Genomic DNA, 18433 nt, shown 5'->3' with positions numbered 1-18433 from the left:
GAAACTAGGGAAATGTGATTTTTCACTCGGAACAAATTGTCGGGGAACAATGCACGAAACCTGAGCTACAAACAGCTTCGTTCTAAAAGAAAACAATACGAAGCCAAGAAAACAATCAGCACGACGCCTTTCCACTTTCACGTGAAGATCTCTCACGATATTTTCATGAAGCCGATATTTCCGTATGGAATAATATCATATCAGCGCGTGAAAAAAAAAAGAAAAAAAGAAAACATAAACTCGTGCACAACCAGCTCTCGCTAACTTGAACATAGCTATAACTATGCTAAATAAAAGTTACTGTCTTCCTCTTTCCCCCTCTCTCTGCGGCCTTCGCGGATAGGCGGCCTATTGCCAGGGGCCGCCAGCGCGACGCCCCGAGGCCAGAGCTCAGGGCTGCATTTCAGCGTCTTGGAGTGCTTTTCCACACGAGCCCTGACGCAAATCGTCGGGAGGCCTTCCGGCACATCCTGGGCTACCTGGAGAAGACCGGCCTGACACAACGGCTGCATTATAATACCTGCTTGCCAGAGGAAGCATGAGGGGGAGGACGCTACGCCGAGGCCGCGCGAGACATGCTCGGCGGCGGCGGCGCGCGGCGAGTTAACGCCAGAGAAGCGCGCGCCGTCGTGCGTTCGCTGATGACGCGATCACTTCTCGAGACGCAAGAGCTATGCGCTGTCGCCGAGAAGACTGCAGTTCAGGCTGCGCTCACATTTTGCATTCGGGGGCATAGTAATCGTCCGCCGATTTTTTTCTCGCTCCCCTCCTGCTCCCTTTCACTCTTCTCTATACCCTTTTAAGCTCCCTTCCCTTCCCTCAGACTGGATTGTGTGCAAGTGAACCACCACATGGGTTCTTCTTCTCCTTTGGAGCAATGTCACATACCCACTGAGAGGGATTGGTAATGGCTTGGGTTTGGTCTAATGAAATTGTGTTCTTTTTTCGGATATCAACACATACCCAAAAGCGCTCCATAGAATCGGATAAATAGCTAAATATCGGCCTTCAGAAATACAAGGCACCTTGTCGTTCATGTGAGAATGCCTGTGCCGTCTGGTTTGTTTGCCCTCTATCCAGTTTCGCATTGGCACCGCTAGGGGCACTACTTTAAAATCTCCTCCCCAACAGGTATTGTTATTTATACTATGTAGTGGTCACTATTTAGTGCGTGCTCCGTTACTTCGATTTAGGGACACCGGAACCGGGAGGACAAAGGGGGAGGCAAAGTCCCCCAAAGTATTTTTATGTGTGCCCCCCCCGCCCCCACCCCTCCCCCCATGCGCTTCCTGCCCCATTGATATTTCTTGCGTAACGTACAGTCTCCATGTTCCTATAAATTCGGTTGCTTCCAGGACGTTGTAGCAGCGTATTTTAGGTTATAACACCAGAAAAACACGAAAGCAGCCATGGATTTCTGAACCGACACGCTGGCGCTGGTATTCTTGGCGGCAACTTGTTCTCCGTTGATAGCGGGAGCCGATTCCCGATCTTCGTGGCTTGCAGTTACAAACTTTTTAGTGCGGGATTACTATAGGTATCCCCCCCCCCCCTCCCCGCACTAAAAAAGTTGGTAACTGCAAGCCTACGAAATCGGCAAACGGCTCCCGCTATCAGCGGAGAGCACGTTGACGCCATGCATACCAGCGCCAGCGTGTCGGTTCGGCAATCCGTGGCTACTTTCGTTATTTACTATAGGTACAGTGGTGCATAGGTGGCATAGAGGTTGAGCATCCGCCTCGCGTGCAGAAGGACCGCAGTTAGAATCCCGGAGCCTTACAATTTCGACCGGATTAAAAAAAAGGAAAGATCCGCTTGCTGCTGGAATTGCATAAGGGGGCTTCGGGTACGGCCTGATCCCAACGACCATTTCCGGTAAAGCACTCCCTCGCCAGATCCAGAGCAGGATTTGTCACTATCGTGTGTGATAATGGCCACAACATCCCATGAATTAGCCGATTAACCCTTGGCCCGCTGTATCCAGTGGCTGTGAAGCAACTGACCACGGCAGCGGTCAGACCTGTGACGCAGCAGGGGGTGCTAAGAATCCCTGGACCCGAACAGGCAGCCATTGGAACCTGACCCTGGAAACGTTTAACACGAGCAGGGTGTCGAACCGTAACCGGAACCGAACCGAAAACCGGAACCGAACCCGAATTTTTGCCCGGAACCGGAAATGAACCGGAACCGTGTTTTTTCCGCCATTTTGGAACTGAACCCGAACCGGAACGAATCGAAGGAACCGTTCCGAACCGGTTCCGGGGCCTCAAAAATGTAATTTATATTTGTAGTTTCTAAATGTAATTTCTAATTTCTATGTAATTTGTAATTTCTAAATGTAATTTCTAAATGTAATTCTGTAGTTTTCCATTTCGGTACAATACCTTGCGTCTGAAGATATTTTGCCACTCTCCAGACAGAACCATGAAATATTTTGCGTAGTCTGCAGTTCCCAAGGCCCATCATGTTCTCTTCTAATTATTGCCCTCGATTTAATGTAAAGTTGTCCGTATATACTATCAGTTTGCATTAGGTACTGCCCATCTCTCCCAAATGTCTTTTACATTTAGCATACCTTAAGTTATAAGGCATATTACGAGGCAACATATGGCATATTCTTCATGGTTTCTATCTGCATGGTGTTTAAAATCGTGCAAAGTTTTCAATGTGCAGTTAATTCGCATGCATACCTGTCCGCTTGTGAAGGCCTTCAGGGACACCATCAACAATAAATCCATATCTTCCACTTATTCTAGTTTGAATGGACAGTTATATACAAACAGCACTGAGACACCAACACTCGCAGTTCTCAAAATTAACGTCACTTTTTCTTGTATACAGTGCCGTTGTGTCCTTTGGTTACTGCTCTAAGAGAACATGAGATATTAAAAAAAGGGGAATCCTAATTTCCACTTTTAAAGTATATTTGGTAGCATTTTCATGTTATCTTGAATCTGCTCAACCTTAAACTTAAAAGGCGGATGGATTGAAGTCGATTAGTGCGGGTTAGCGGGTAGACTGGGGTGAATTAGTTAGGTGAGTGAATGAGCTAATGTGAATTAGTGGGACTGGTGTGTTGATTCATTTGGATTAAAGGAATTAGCGGGTCAGTTAAGGCGGATTCGATGGTCGGACCAAACATGATATCTTTGGGGTCCTTGGCATTTGGAAATTTTGCGGCGTTCTCCTTCTCCACCAATCAGGAAATTTTGTCACGCACAAAAAAGCCCCAAAATTATGTAATTATGTGACGACCACCTGAATGCTATAAAAGGTCTTTCTTTATGCCGGTATTGCGCTATTATGTTGTTGCTATATTAACATTGACATCTCGGACTAAAGTTAATAACTAATTGCCTAATGCATATTTTATATTCATCAGAGGGTTTTCAAAGCATGTGTATATGTGAGGGGAGACAGTTGGAAAGAAACTAAACTGCAAGAAAAAAAGGGAGGGACGATCAACTGGTTTGATGCAAAGACGCCCGATAGCATTCTTCAATAATTTCTTTTTTTGTTACCGTTCTGCAGCCTCCCACACGTGTAGCATCTCAACCCCTGAAAACAGTCCCCTCTAAGCTGAGGAAGCGGCGATAGCACGTGCGCTTAGCCAAAGCGGCGCCAAAACTCTCATAACAGACTCTTAGCAGGAGTGGCCCAACTTTTCCAACGGTCGATTGCATGTTACAACACTTCCAATGATCAAAGACCACCAACGTGACCGGTCACGATTGTATGGGCACCAGCTCATACTGGCATCCCCGGCAAACAAGATCACCAACCTCGTGGGTCGAGATTTGACTCGCTTAGCCAGCGCTGATGAAGCCCGGCCCGAGTGCATGCATCCTGCAGTCACAGACCAGGAAGTTACTCAGCACTATGACCTCTTCCATAGAACGTATTCCTCCCCGCACAAATCGCTACCGATTAACCAGGAAAGATTACTCCGCACCCTGTGGGCATACACCTTCCCACACAACACCAGTGTAACGTTTGGCTGACAAACAAGGCGACGATGAACATTTGGCTGGGCCTTGCCAAGACGAAAGACCCCCGGCCGTTTATTTGCTGCGCTTAAGTAGCCGTGTTCACAGCGGGGAAGGGGGAAAGAAAGCCAGGAAGGAAAGTAAAGCAGACGGAAGGGGGGAGAGGAGGGCGAGACGATATCGCCTAGGGCGAATGCCGATAGCAGATAGCCCGGTCTGTTACATCTTCTCTTCACACATTTTCAAAACACTGATTTGTTTTGCACTCGTTTACTTGATTGAAGGATGGCCCGTAGTGAAGGCGCTTCGGTTCGCTGCGCTGGCGTCCTGACCGGCGTAGACCAGCCAGTGGGCTTCCTGGAGTCTCTGGTGAAGTGGTGGCGTTAGAATCACCACCTGGATGAGCTGGTTCCGCCTGGTGACTGCCTGGTGGGTTTCCCGGCGTGATGTTGCCTCGATGTCTGTCAGTGCACTCCGTCGAGGGCCTCGCGTCGGGGTGCGGGTTACCGTTACCGACGTGGCTGACCTCGCCGTCGAAGTTTTCGTCCGTTCGCAGCAAGTGCTGTCGGTTGCGTCTGAGGAGGCCGTGGTCTTCTGTTCTCACCACGTATGATCGCGGTGCAGTCTCCGTTACCACTTTCGCTCGGCGTGACCAGCTTCCGTGTTTGATCCGGACCACGTTTCCGGCTTCCAAGGGTGGTAGTGGCCTGCCTCGGGAAGATTGACGCTGTTTCATTACGGGGATCCCTCCGTCGACATTGTATTCAGGAAGTGTGGCGTGCAGGCGTCGACCTTGCAGTAGTTCTCCGGGTGATGGACCGCTGTCAAGGGGAGAAGATCGATAAGCCAACAGACCCAGCCATACATCACCACGAGACTCATGGGTTTTCTTTAGAATACGCTTCACGATCTGCACCCCCTTTTCAGCTAAGCCATTTGACCGTGGGAACTCGGGACTTGACGTGATATGCTCGAAGTCATACCGGTGAACGAACGACGCGAACTCTCGCGATGTAAATTGAGGCCCGTTGTCAGTGCAAACTTGACTGGGAATGCCGTATCTAGAGAAGATAGCAGATATCTTGTCGATTACTTCCACCGCCGTGGTACCTCTTAGCTTCTCGACGTCTGGAAAGTTAGAATGGGCATCAAACACAACAACGTAGTGATCTCCAGCGAATGTAAATAGGTCTATTCCTACGCGATGCCACGGTCGGTCGGGCATTGGCTGTAGCAGGAGGGTTTCACTCGGTTGGCTGTATGCGTACTTTCGACATACGCTGCAAGTTCGCGCTCGTTGTTCAATGTCACTGCTCATTCCGGCCAGAAAACCAATCTACGAGCTCTAGCCTTACACTTGTTCATACCCAAGTGGCCTTCGTGAATTCGCTCAAGAATTTCCGCACGCATCGATTTAGGCACAACCACTTTGCAACCCTTGAGCATCACTCCATTGACCACTGATAACTCTTCCGCACACGGCTTCAGTACGCCGTCTATTGCCATGCCATCTTCCATTTGCTTCATAGTGCGGCTGAGAAGCGGATCTTCAAGGGTTTCCTTTTGTAGTCGCAACATAGTCGCTTTGCTTATGATGCTGGAGACTACTTGCGTTGTGTGAACGTCCACGTCCTCAACTTGGTCGTTTCCGCCAGTTGGTAGTGCGGCCCGGGACAGCATGTCTGCGAGTAACAGGTCCTTCCCAGGTACAAACTGCAATAAAAAATCAAATTTCATCAGACGGATGAAAAACCGTTGCAGTCTGGGTGGCATATCTCCAATGTTCTTTTGGGCAATCGCAATTAATGGCCGGTGATCAGTTTCAACCGTAATCTTTCGTCCATATACGAACTGATGAAATTTTTCACAAGCGAACACGATTGCAAGTGTTTCCTTTTCTATCTGGGCGTATCGTTCTTCACTCGGCGTCAGCGCCCTTGAAGCGTAGGTCACTGGGCGCCAGTCATCCCCATGTCTTTGCAATAAGGCAGCACCGATACCCGTTCCCGAGGCGTCCGCAGTTATCTTTGTGTTTCTTTTTTCATCAAAAAGCGCCAGCAACGGAGGATTTGTAAGCGCTTCGCAGATCTGGTCCCATTCTCGCTCATGGGCTGTTGTCCACTCGAACACCGAGGCTTCTTTCACTAGGCTTCGAAGCAACGCTGTTTTGTCGCTCAATGCTGGCAGGTATTTCCGAAAGTAGTTCACGACACTGAGCAGTCTACGCACACCCTGTTTATCTTTTGGAACTGGCATGGCACGGACGCTTTCGATTAAATCGGGACTAGGACGAATTCCGTCTCTTCCTATAACATCGCCAAGGAATGTAACTTGTGTGGTGCAGAACACACACTTAGCTGGATTAAATGTTAGCCCTTCCTCCTGTGCCCGTCTTAGCACCGCAGTGACGCGTGCGTCATGTTCTTCCTTTGAGTCGCCCCATATTAAAACGTCGTCTACGTAGACGCGCACTCCCGGCAGCCCTTCGAACATCTCTGTTAACGTCTTTTGGAACACCTCGCTGGCCGAAGAAATTCCGAAAGGAAGACGTAAAAAACGGTACCGCCCAAATGGTGTCGCAAAAGTGCATATTCGTGACGTCGCCTCGTCTAAAGGAATCTGATGAAAGCCGGCATTGGCGTCGAGCCGGGAGAAGTATTTTGCTCCTGCCAGCTCGCTCTCTATGTCCTCTCGAGAAGGCATAGGATAGTGCTCCCGCTTGATGCTCCTGTTCACTGCTCTCGGGTCCATGCAAATGCGAAGCGTGCCATCCTTTTTGTGCACAACAACCAGGGGGCTTACCCAATCGGTTGGTTCATCCACCTTCACGATGGTTGAGGCCTTTTCCATTCTTTGAAGTTCTTGTCGCAGGCGCCCTTTCAACGCTATGGGTACTCTGCGGGCAGGCTGGACGACTGGAACGGCATCCTCTCGTAGCACCATTTTGTAGGGTCGCTTGACGCAGCCTGTCCCGCTGAAGAGGTCAGGAAATGCAAGCTGGAATTGTGCTCGCTCATCGCCTACATTCACAGCGTCCGTCGTCACCGGTATCAGACCAAACTGTTGGCACGCCTGTAAGCCAAGGATGGCTTGGCGCCCCTTTTTCACGATAAAGAACGAGACGGAATGCTGCGCTCCACTGATCTCGAGATCTTCGGTCGCCACGCCAACGTGCATGATTGCGCTGCCGTTGTATGCGGTGAGGACGGCTGCGCTCTTTCGCGGAGTGCTTGCGTTGGCGATTCGGTTGAACAGAGTTAGGGGCAGCAAATTTGCCTGAGACCCGGTGTCTACCTTGAATTGTATCTCCTGACCGGCTATTTTGCCGCGAACCATCCAATCCGCTCCTATGGCTCCGGTGACGCCGCAAACGCTGATGCCCAAGATGTCAAAGTTTTCGTCGCTTTCTTCCGACTTGTGCACCTCGTTTATCCTGCGAGCATTCTTGCAGCATGCAGCGAAGTGATTTCGTTTCTTGCATGCATAACACGTTTTTCCGTATGCCGGGCACCGCTCGGGGGCATGTACCTTGTTACAATTTCGACACCGAGTCCCATTCGCAAACTTCATGCGGTTTGTCCGGCGTGTGAAGTCAACGTGCAGGCTTTCCTTTGACCATGTTGCGCTCTGAAGGGCAGAAATCTCAGCGGCTTTGCAAATTTCTTCTGCTTTCTGCAAGTTTAAGTCTTTGTCACTTAGCAACTTTTCTCGAAGTTTTGCAATATTTGTCCCAAAAACCACTTGGTCCCTGATCATAGACTCTTCAAGTGAGCCAAAGTTGCACAGCTTTGCTTGCTTTTTTAAGTCCCGTAGGAACCGCTCATAAGGCTCGACCTCTTCCTGTGTTCGCAGTCGAAAAATGTGCCTTTCGTAGACTTCATTACCCTGGTCGACACAATAGTCTTCAAACTTCCGCACTAACGTGTCATAATCTTCTCTGCTCTCACCTGCGGCAAACGAGAAGTTGTTGTAGACATCGAGCGCCTCGTCCCCCGCGGTGCTCAGAAGAATCGCTGCTTTTACGGCCGATGGGCGGGGATTCTCCGGTTCCGTAGCGGTGATGAACAGCTGCAGCTTCTGCTTGAATACCAGCCAGTTTTTCCTGATGTTACCGGAGAGTTGCAGCGCTTCCGGGGGCTTGACGACGTCCATCTCGAACGTCAGGACCACTTCTTACACCATGTAACGTTTGGCTGACAAACAAGGCGACGATGAACATTTGGCTGGGCCTTGCCAAGACGAAAGACCCCCGGCCGTTTATTTGCTGCGCTTAAGTAGCCGTGTTCACAGCGGGGAAGGGGGAAAGAAAGCCAGGAAGGAAAGTAAAGCAGACGGAAGGGGTGAGAGGAGGGCGAGACGATATCGCCTAGGGCGAATGCCGATAGCAGATAGCCCGGTCTGTTACAACCAGACTTCACCTATTTGACAGGACACAACTCTCTCCATTTCGTTGCTTCTGTAGAGAGCCTGGGAACATCATACACATAGTAGGCGGCTGCGACAAGTGTACCGTAGATCCATCCAACCTCCACGTTTCCATAGAGAATTGGGAGTCAGCCATGGCCAGCTCCGGCCTGGAAGATAAGTTGCTCATGATGGAAAAGGCTGTCGATTCAGTCCCCTCGAATGAGGTCACCTCTCTGAAACTTTGCCTCGATTGAATTAAACTTCACTCTCTCTCTCTCTCTACAAGTAGTGATCATTACTGCTGCTTGTGACTTCACTTGGCTATCATCTTTCCTAGAGCACAATTGCTCTAGGAAAGATGATAGCCAAGTACCAAAAGCGCGAAAGAACGGGACAACAGAGGAGTAGACTAACACATCGCTGTGTTAGTCTACCCCTCTGTTGTCCCGTTCTTTCGCGCTGTTAATCTCAGAAATATGTACAAACTGGCTCGCCTACAATCCGTGTACCCAGAGCGGTTTACTTCAATGGCGGAGAGATACCCTGTTATCTGTACCGACCAACCCGTCATGTCTGCCAGATATGCATGACGGCGGGACACCGTGCGGATGTATGCCCCACGCCAGACGTGCGGAAGTGTCCGATATGCGGCAACGAGAATCCCACCGAGAAACACAAGTGCGAGCCAAAATGTGCGCTATGTAAAGAAGACCACGCCACAGGAGCAAGAGAATGCAAACTCAAACTGCGCAAGGCGCGAATTCCCCCGGGAAAACAAAACCCCAGCCAAAAGAAGCAGAGATCACGATGGTTCAGTAAGGAATGGTCTGCGTTGGAAGAAACATGCTACAACCCAGGCAAGCGGGATCGCGTATCTCACGACAGCCGAACCAGGTGCCACAAACGGAAAAAAAGGAAAACCACCGAGACAGCGAAAACCAAAGAAAACAACCGGAACCAAAAGAACGCCTTCAAAGGTACAGACAACCAGCGAAGAGAACATCTACAAAAGCCTGATGAGAAATTAAGCTGGTATGAGGTGGCGGGCTCCCTGCAATCCGCCAATGCGAAGATGGACCAAATACAGTCAAAGCAATAAAAAGTAATTCAAGAATTCAAGGAGCAAATCAAAAGGCAAAATGAAGAGATAAGCTCAATAAGGAAGCAACTCAATGAAGCAAAACACCAGCGAATCTCAACAGCCACTAACACGCAGAAAAAGGACCTCGCCGCAGAGAAAACTATGCCGATACCGCCAATAACACAACAAGCTCTGCAGGACCCCGCGCTCTTGGAGAGTTCCTCATCAATATGCAAAAAATCCTTCTAACACGGATATCGTACTTGCAGAACAACATGTCCGGCAGTTATCTCAAACGTCTGGGGAACGGCAAAAGGAAACAACGACCACAAGGGTACCAACACAATGGCAAGCACCAACAGCTGGGTATGGACCTAGAACACCCTGCGACAGGCACGGAAGAATCTGATAATGATGCGGAATAAGGTGGCCAGACAACAAGAACGCCTCGAGCTTTGGCAGTGGAATTGCCACAGCCTGACCAAAAAGAAATTGCAACTCGAACACCTCATAGACACCGCACTTATTCGACCAGACGTCTTATGCCTGCAAGAAGTTGGTAGCAACGTAAAGATAAAGGGCTATGACAGGATCGAGGGGACTAGCAGAGCCGTCACCTACGTTCGGGAAAACGTCACAGTGATAGGACACGAACTGAAAATAACGTCCCCAGAAGCAGCCCTTATTGAAATAATACGAAACAAACGGGTCAAGAAGAGCATCTTTATTCTCAATGTATACAGCTCTCTGAGCAAATACAACGAAGATTTTGACGACCTCTTCTGGGAGACAAGGCAGCCCACGAAGAGCAACAAGGATTTGATAATGGAAGAGTTTAACGCACCACATACATTTTGGCACTACACCTACGATACTACCACAGGCAAAAAGCTGGCTGAAGCCATGGAAGTGTACGGGCTCCAGCTTATAAACGATCCCACACAACCCATTAGGTTAGGTCAGGTGGAACAAGAGACACAAGCCCTGACCTTACATTGACGAGTGACTCGGAACAAAATGTCACCTGGACCAACACAATGAAAACCCTTGGGAGTGACCACTGCACAATGCACGCATCTATCACTACAGCAAAATGCCGCAGCTCTCTAGGGACGGCCAAAATAACAGACTGGGCCAAGTTCCGGGAGGAATGGAGAGCAAGTGACGAAGGAGAGCACATACAGGACATCGTTGAATGGTCGGAAGCAATCAAAGAGGCGCACTCAAGACACACTCAGAAGATTGCTCGGACCGAGATGCACCCCGAGGTGGACCGCTACATAGCCAAGCTATGGCAAGAGCGTAGGAAACTGACAAAAAGTGAAAATGACAGAAACGCAACAGACACCTCAAAATGTGAATACAAAACCTAACAAAGCGAGCCCAAGAACATGCACAGAAACTAGCGCAACAGAAATGGAAAGCATTCCATGAGAAACTCAAGGGCACACTCAGCACATCAAAAACATGGGCCCTAGTCAGAGGCATGATGGACTCAACCTCCACGAAGAGATCTGCACGTCACAACCTCCGCAGAATCGCACACACTTTCCCAGGGCAAGATGCGGAGCTTCTTGAGACCCTCAAACGAAAACAAGAAGCTGCAGAGGAGGCAAAATTACCTCACAATACAGAGTACAAAGGAGGACCGAATGAAATACTAGAAGAGAAATCACACGAGAAGTCTTCCATGCAGTAACATACATGAAGAAAACAGCTCACCGGGAGACGATGGCATCACATATAAAATGCTTCGAAACCTAGCTGATAACCAAATTATAGCTTTAACAAAATACTTGAACGAGGAGTTATAGCTCAAAGAAACTGCTCCCCCGAAGTGGAAACACTCCAGGGTGATCCTTCTCCCGAAACCGGGGAAACCTCCCAGCATAGACAACCTGAGACCGATCTCCCTGACCTCTTGCCTGGGGAAGGTGTACGAGCGCATCACAACGAATCGCTTAATCAACTACATGGAAGACAACATATTTACAGACAGCATGATTGCTTTCAGATGAAGCCTTTCAACACAGTACGCCTTCATACAAATAAAGAAAGCAGTCCTAGATTGCAAAGCTCCCAGAGAAAACATTATTCTGACACTAGACCTCAAGGGAGCTTTCGACATCGTCTCCCACACGGCCATACTGGAAGCCCTAAATCGAATAGGGTGCGGGAAGCGCATATACGATTTCGTTCTGGCCTTCCTCACGAACCGAACGGCTACTGTTGGCATAGAAGACTTGAGGTCAGAGCCATTCACTCAAAGAAACAAAGGAACACCACAGGGTTCCATCATATCACCGCTTCTTTTCAGCATCACAATGCTCAAACTAGCACGCAAGCTCCGAGAACTCCAAGACATTGGTCATGTGATCTACGCAGATGACATCACAATATTGGCAACAGCTGGATCACGCCAAACCAACACCCAAAACCTACAAAACGCCATCAATTGGGTAGTCAAGCTGACAGCAAGCAATGGTCTGAAATGCTCACCGGAAAAATCGGAAGCAATTAGAGTACATTGCTACGACAAAGCAGCCCGTGAAACCCCAATAAAGCTCACCGTTGGAATGGAATCAATCTTGGAACAATGCAAATACGAATTCTCGGGATGGTAGTTTAGAGCAACGCCAGAGCTGGCGAGACTATAGCCAGAGTAAAGAAAATGACACTACAGCTCGCCAAAATTGTTCGCAGGCTCACGCAAAAGAGGAACGGCATAAGAGAAGAGGACACTTTACGCCTTGTTCAGGCACTGGCCATACGCAAAATCGCCTACAGCCTACCATACCACAACCTTACCAAATCAGACGAGGAACAAGTCAACATCATCACACGAAGTGCCTACAAGGCAGCCCTGAACACTCCCCGTTTCACCGCCACCGAGAAAATTGATAAACTGGATCTTTATAACACCTTCGCAGAAATAAGAGAAGCCACCCTCTCAGCTCAGGAACAACGTCTGGCGAAAACAAAGACAGGACGAGCCATACTGTGGGCGGTCGGAGACCCACCGGAAAGGGCCCTCATAAAAATTTTTACCAACATTGAGTTCAATGTTTGTTGACAAAAGTCGACAAAAGCTACCAACATTGAGTAGACTGTCTACTTACTGTCTATAGACTTCCTAGCAACAGCCTACCAACTTTTTGTCAACCATTGGCCACCGTGTTTGAACTGAAACGTTTCTGTAGACTTTCTACAGAAAGTTTTTTGTAGACTTTATACTCAATCGCTGTTGCTAACCGAAGCGTTTCTGACAGGATATTCGAAACGTGATGCAGTGAGAAAAGCCGGCCATTCCTAGACCGTGGTGTCAATACAGCTTAATAGAACGTCGTCATTATTGCCCTTTAAAAGATCGTTTAGTCGGAGCAAAAATGAAAAAAAAAGGAAGCAGAAACAGATTAGGCCTCGGGAACCTCGTCTGCGAGGGTTCACATTTTGCGGAGCCACACATCCACACGCGCACTTTCTGAAACACAACACAACAAACAACACAACCCCAGCTCACAAACGTACTACATCCGAAAAACCACAAGCGCTTGCAAGCAGGACACCGACACCGCACAAAAGCTAGCAGTGCACTTCATGTATATATACCCGCCAGCCGCGGGATGCCGATGCCGCGGTGAGGCGCGCCTCTCATTGCATGTTTACAAAACTACGCGTTATTATTTCCAAAATATAATACCGCGAAACACTGGAACGTAAGCAATTGCACATATCTTCATGTTTACTTTATTGTTGCAAGCTGTAACTAAACAAAACGGAAATCTGGAATGGGTTGCGCGCCGCGTTTCGGCTGCCTCCGGTGATTGACGCGTTTCTCCCGGAGGTACGCAAAGAGGGAGGGGCGCCGCTGGCGGTTGGCCGAGAGCGACCAAAACATCTGCGCCGGCCGTATTAGGTGGGCATAGCAGGCGATTTTAGATTATCGCCGTTGTTGGAGACACGTCCAGTAGTCTGTCGCGAAATATAGGATTTCCGGAAATCCTAGAAAAGGACCACGATCTAACGCCAGAGCAGCAGAAACACAGAAAGACCTTACCCCTCCCTAGAAACATGCACCCAGAGATTCACAAGGAGAGGAGGAAGGCTAGGACAGACTTGATCCGGAGAAAATTTAACAATCTCGACAATACAGTGTATGTCGACGCGGCAAGCTGTAATGCCACAAAGACGGTCTCAGTGGTAATCACCAAAAAGGGAGAAATTTTATACTTCCTCTCCCGGACAAACGCCACAGTCAAACAAGCCGAAGTGGGTGCAATACTTTTGGCCATTCGGCTGGGAGGAAAACAGCAAAGAATCCTTAACATCGTAACGGACTTCCAAGATGCGGCACGGCTAATTACCGCTGACAGAATACCCAAACAGCTCAGACACATACTGCCACAAAAAATGTCGAAGTTCCATAACATCACATGTACCCCGGGACATGAAGGGCTGGAAGGGAATGAGGCGGCCAATGCGGCTGCGTGGGCACTCACATACCACGCAGCCGACGGGACCGCCAAGCGTCCTTACACAGCGCCCACCTATGGTGAAATCCTACGCATTGCCCAGAAGCTGAGGGTTCAATTACCGGATCCGCATAAAGACCTCACGGCCTTGGAACCGCAAATCCTGCGAAAAATCCGGAAAAATCCGTACATACACAAATCCAGATGGTCCAAGATGCTGCGACACCGACATCGAGACCTTGACGAAAACTGTAAGAAATGCGGCAAGACAGCCACGTGGTTCCACGCCACATGGTCTTGTCCAATCATATGGGGAACAGGCACCAGCAACTCCTCAACGCAGCCTACTACACTGGATACACGGGAGGCGGCCCTGGCAAGCTCATGTCTACAGGCCCAACTCAACCTGCTGGAGAGAGCGAAGACAGGCGCACTAGCCACTGGGGCCCTGGACCTAGGGTTTCACCCATGAAATCAGCTCCACCCTATCCCCTACCCCATTCCCTCCTTTTCCTATTCCTCAATAAAGTTTGTTGAGTCAGTCAGTCAGTTGGAGAGTAGTAGAAACGCCACCTTTATCAGGCAATGCTATACAGGCAGCGTTGCAAAAAACAACACAAACACCAGGTACTCACGAGAATAACACAATGGTTACGAGTGAAAGGTGAGTGACGTTTATTTCATAAGGCGAACTTGTGCCCACAAGTTTTGAGCTACTACTGGACTACATGGCCTTGTTCTTTTCGCATTCCGTTTCGCGCTAATCTTCCTGCTGCGTGCTTTCGAACAACTGCTAACGGCCAAATGTGAAGGCGATGACCATGGCGGTAAGTTCAAACTGTACCACAGTAGTTGCTGCAATATTCCTAAAGGGATGCTGTGTGGGTATGTAACCCTGTGGGATTTCGCTCGCATAGGGACGCCAAAATACCTGAACAACTAGAGGCTAACAGCTTCGCTGTAAAAAAAAAAAAAAAGACAACGCCAGAAATAGGAGACATTTTTCGCCTCTGAAATAACTCCTTGACAAAATACACATAAGTATTGAGAACATATAAGCCCCTCCCATGAGGTATTCTTGCCCTCTAATTATCATCATCATAATCCTTCTAGTCATCATCATCCTCTAATTATCATAATCTAATTATCATCACCATCACCACGCGTCCTCTAAATATCATCGTCATCTATACACTTTTGCGTGTTTTTCTTTTCTCCGTTACTACTAAGCGTACACATGTAAACTTGTTTGCACCCTTTTTGTCCAAAAAGGGTGTAGCATAAGCGGAAAAAGGGCGTTGGGAGGCCATCACATTCTTTTCTTGAATTTCAAGGCCCTTAATATAAGCTCTACACCCTTCTTCTGCGAAAAAAAAACGGTGTTGACCAACTTCAACCCCTTGGTTTTTGGTATGGTCTTGCAAGTGTGTGGAAAAGGTGTTCAGCTGTCGATTGATTAACGCCATGCATGCATGTATAATGGACGTTTTTTCAGTAGCGTAGCCCTCTTGCGGTGATCGCCCGAACCACACTTGGGGGATTATAGAAGAAGACGCCCCCTTTTTTTTTCGCCTGCCCTGCGCAGTTCAAAAAGCCGTCTCAGGCGCAACGCATTGTTTGTTTCGATGGCAGCCGTAGCGCCTGCTGGTCAAATAGCGCCTACCGGCTTTAAGGATTCAGAAAACGGAGCATTACTTAGCTGGCTGGGCGCTCGCTACTGGCTAATTCAATATAGCGTCGTTTTGTTTACATTTTGCCACGAAATAATGGCGGAACGGTCGCTGGGGGCGAGAGTAGCGCATGCGCAGAGCGGTACTGGAAAAAGGTCCATTGTACTGCGAACTACAAGACATCCCGTCATACCCTCCTCCCCGCCTCGTAATAAATGCTCAAAAGTAAAAACAAAAAAGGTTCGCCTGCAATGATTGCTCGTTTTCATACATCGACCATATGCCTATGTTGAGCTGTCACGTGAAACGTCAATTTGAACTTTTAAATATAAAATGAGTTTATACACACACTAAACGTTTTTACGCCCTTATTGCTTAAAAAAGGTGCAGTAAAAGTGGAGTAAGGGTGTTGAGGAGTCTTTATTCCCTATTTATCAGGTTTCAACACCATAATTTGTAGCTTTACACTCTTTTTGTGCAGCGAAGAGGGGGTTGACCGACCCCAATACCCTTGGTTTTCTGTAGGGTGTTGAAAGGGTGTAAAATAGGTGTTTGAGTTGCAAAAAAAAAAAAGAGCGGAGCTGGGGATCGACCTAGCTTCTTGCGGTGTTGATATAAGTTTTGCTAGGCTTTGCTGGCCTTTGATAAGCTTTTATTTTAGATTTTGCGATGATCTTGCTAGGCTGGGCTAAGTGCTGAGGGGTGAGGCCAAGTTTTGCCGGACTTTACAAGGCTGTTCCAATGTGCCCCCCAACTGAAAGCGGATTCAAGGGGGAAACAAGCTAGGTTGACCCCCAGCTCTGCCGTTCCTTCAGCCTTGAACTACCAGGGCAAGCTGCGGCAATTTTTTGCGTTTTAGAATCCCAAAAACATCTTTGAAATGGTATAGTAAGAAGTGCGCATACGCATGCGTCCCTTGTGCTCACAGTCGGACAGGCTTGAAAGCCGACTTCACTGTTATAATACCCTATTTTCGGTGGTGCATCCTTTACAGGAAGCGCAGTTCTTTCTCTGGGTATTTTTTTTTTGCGAACGCTACAGAAACGTAAAGCTTAAACTGAAGCTTAGACAGCTTCATTGGTAATAAATTATGCAACTTCATATTGTTTGAAACATCGTGAGGTACAAAACATCCCTCCGCTTGTAGAAAATGTTCAGTCCACCCGTGAATACGGCTAAAAATTACCTCCGATGTTGCAGGTCTTTCGCAGCCTTTCTTAGTTGGCGGTCTTTTACACCCTTTTTCTTAGTTTCCAATACCCTAATTTGCAGGCTTACACCCTTGTGGGAAAACATGAAGTTGAAGTAATGAACATCCTTATTGGTGGGTGTTGAAATGGTGTAAAATAGGTGTTTCTTATTTGACAAAACTCGATGACTTATTGAACACGATAACTACCTTACGATTACAAAGTTTTTCCAAATCCGCATGCTCACATCTAAAATGCATAATTCCAAAATTACCGCCAAAATATCGGATTTTTGTGAGAAAACCACCGACTCTGGGGGCTTTCCTTTGCTGGCTATAAGAGTAAGAGCAGACGTATTTCTAATTAAGTATGTACTCACTCTCCCCATGCATCCCGTTGTTTTTTTTGCTCGCTTCATTTATGGTCCAAGTGTGACTTGTGCGGGTTGAATGTGTCTGTACGTCATGATGCGCGTTCAGCCGATCCACATTGTCAGGCGTAGCTCCGCTGCCCTCACCCTCATTTTAGGGTGTTAAGCAACTGTACTCCATTTTTTACGGTGTTCACAAGAACGCCCTTTTTCATCCTTACCCCCTTTTTTAGGCAAAACACATTTTAAAGGTTTGCGCCATGGGATAAGATTTTTACATTTTTTTTCGGCGAAAAAGGGTGGAAAAAGGGTTTAGTGAGTACATACCTACGTTCTTACCGCCTAAAAGCGGGCATGCCCGCGTCTCTCACCGCTTCGAAAAGAAGACATTCAGTGGGAGCGCACTTTGCTGCTCACCAAATGGAAGCACCAAATGGATGCTTCTGTTTTAAATCCCAAAATTCCGTATATAAGACCACGCACACGTCTATAACTCGCGTTTTCAAGCCGAAGGCCCCAACGCGTTTGCTAGGATCGCCTTTAGTACGCTAACGTAAGTGGGGACGCTAATCTAAACGTGACCACAGAATTTGTCAACCGCGTATTGTCTGAGCTGGCTGATATCAACTTGTTCGTTAGATAGGGATACCGCCGTTCACCCCTGTTGTCCGCGCTGTACCTAAAACCTATTTGCCTTAACATTCAGCGGAGTAGAACACTACGAGGTTTTTATATGATAATGCGAATTTAAGGTTCTTGCTTACGCGGTCGACACAGCGTGTTATTGTGCCGACAGAAATAGCATTCGAGGGGCCATTAAATTGACAAAGCAGTTCTGTGACATGTCTGGAGCGACTGAAAATATGACAAAATGCTGAGAAACTTCGGGGGACAAAACCTTTTAATTTGCTGGTACGCTCCGCGTCAGTAGACCTCGGCGTGCCTTTGTACCAAATACGGAACACTGGGTCTCATAGGTCCTCAGCACACGCAAGTCAAGCGGGCCTCATTGCCATGGTTGGGACGAGAGCTTTGTGTCTGAGGAGCACACGTCTGCAACGCCTTCCTTTTAAGTGCAGAGCACTATAGTCGATCGCCTTGACGTCGTAGTTCGCTCGCTGGACCCAAATAGAGCAACAAGGCGTTCCATTGTAGCACTGTCGTCACGGCGTACCCCAAAGGCTGCGAAAGCCAAGCGATTGATATAGTCATAAGCGTTCGAAACTCGTGAACCTCTGGCGCTTCTCCTACATCTCC

General features: G+C 48.2%; 2 protein-coding genes across 2 annotated transcripts in view; both read right to left on the bottom strand.

The window, feature by feature from the left end:
* Positions 1-18433, bottom strand: part of Atpsyncf6 (ATP synthase, coupling factor 6) — a 225976-nt gene that overhangs the window by 56566 nt on the left and 150977 nt on the right. The window lies entirely within an intron of this gene.
* Positions 4034-8308, bottom strand: LOC144179276 (uncharacterized). The gene has a single exon (XM_077707566.1). It carries the CDS (start codon positions 5302-5304, stop codon positions 4219-4221), a length of 1086 nt encoding a protein of 361 aa, XP_077563692.1. The 5' UTR covers positions 5305-8308; the 3' UTR covers positions 4034-4218.

The sequence above is a fragment of the Haemaphysalis longicornis genome, unplaced genomic scaffold (assembly GCF_048455015.1).
Source record: "Haemaphysalis longicornis isolate Haplotype H1 unplaced genomic scaffold, Haemaphysalis longicornis Haplotype H1 scaffold_4, whole genome shotgun sequence".
In the NCBI taxonomy this organism is placed as follows: Eukaryota; Metazoa; Arthropoda; class Arachnida; order Ixodida; family Ixodidae; genus Haemaphysalis; species Haemaphysalis longicornis.
Note: the sequence above shows the minus strand (reverse complement) of the source record. Positions and strands in the feature narration are given on the sequence as shown.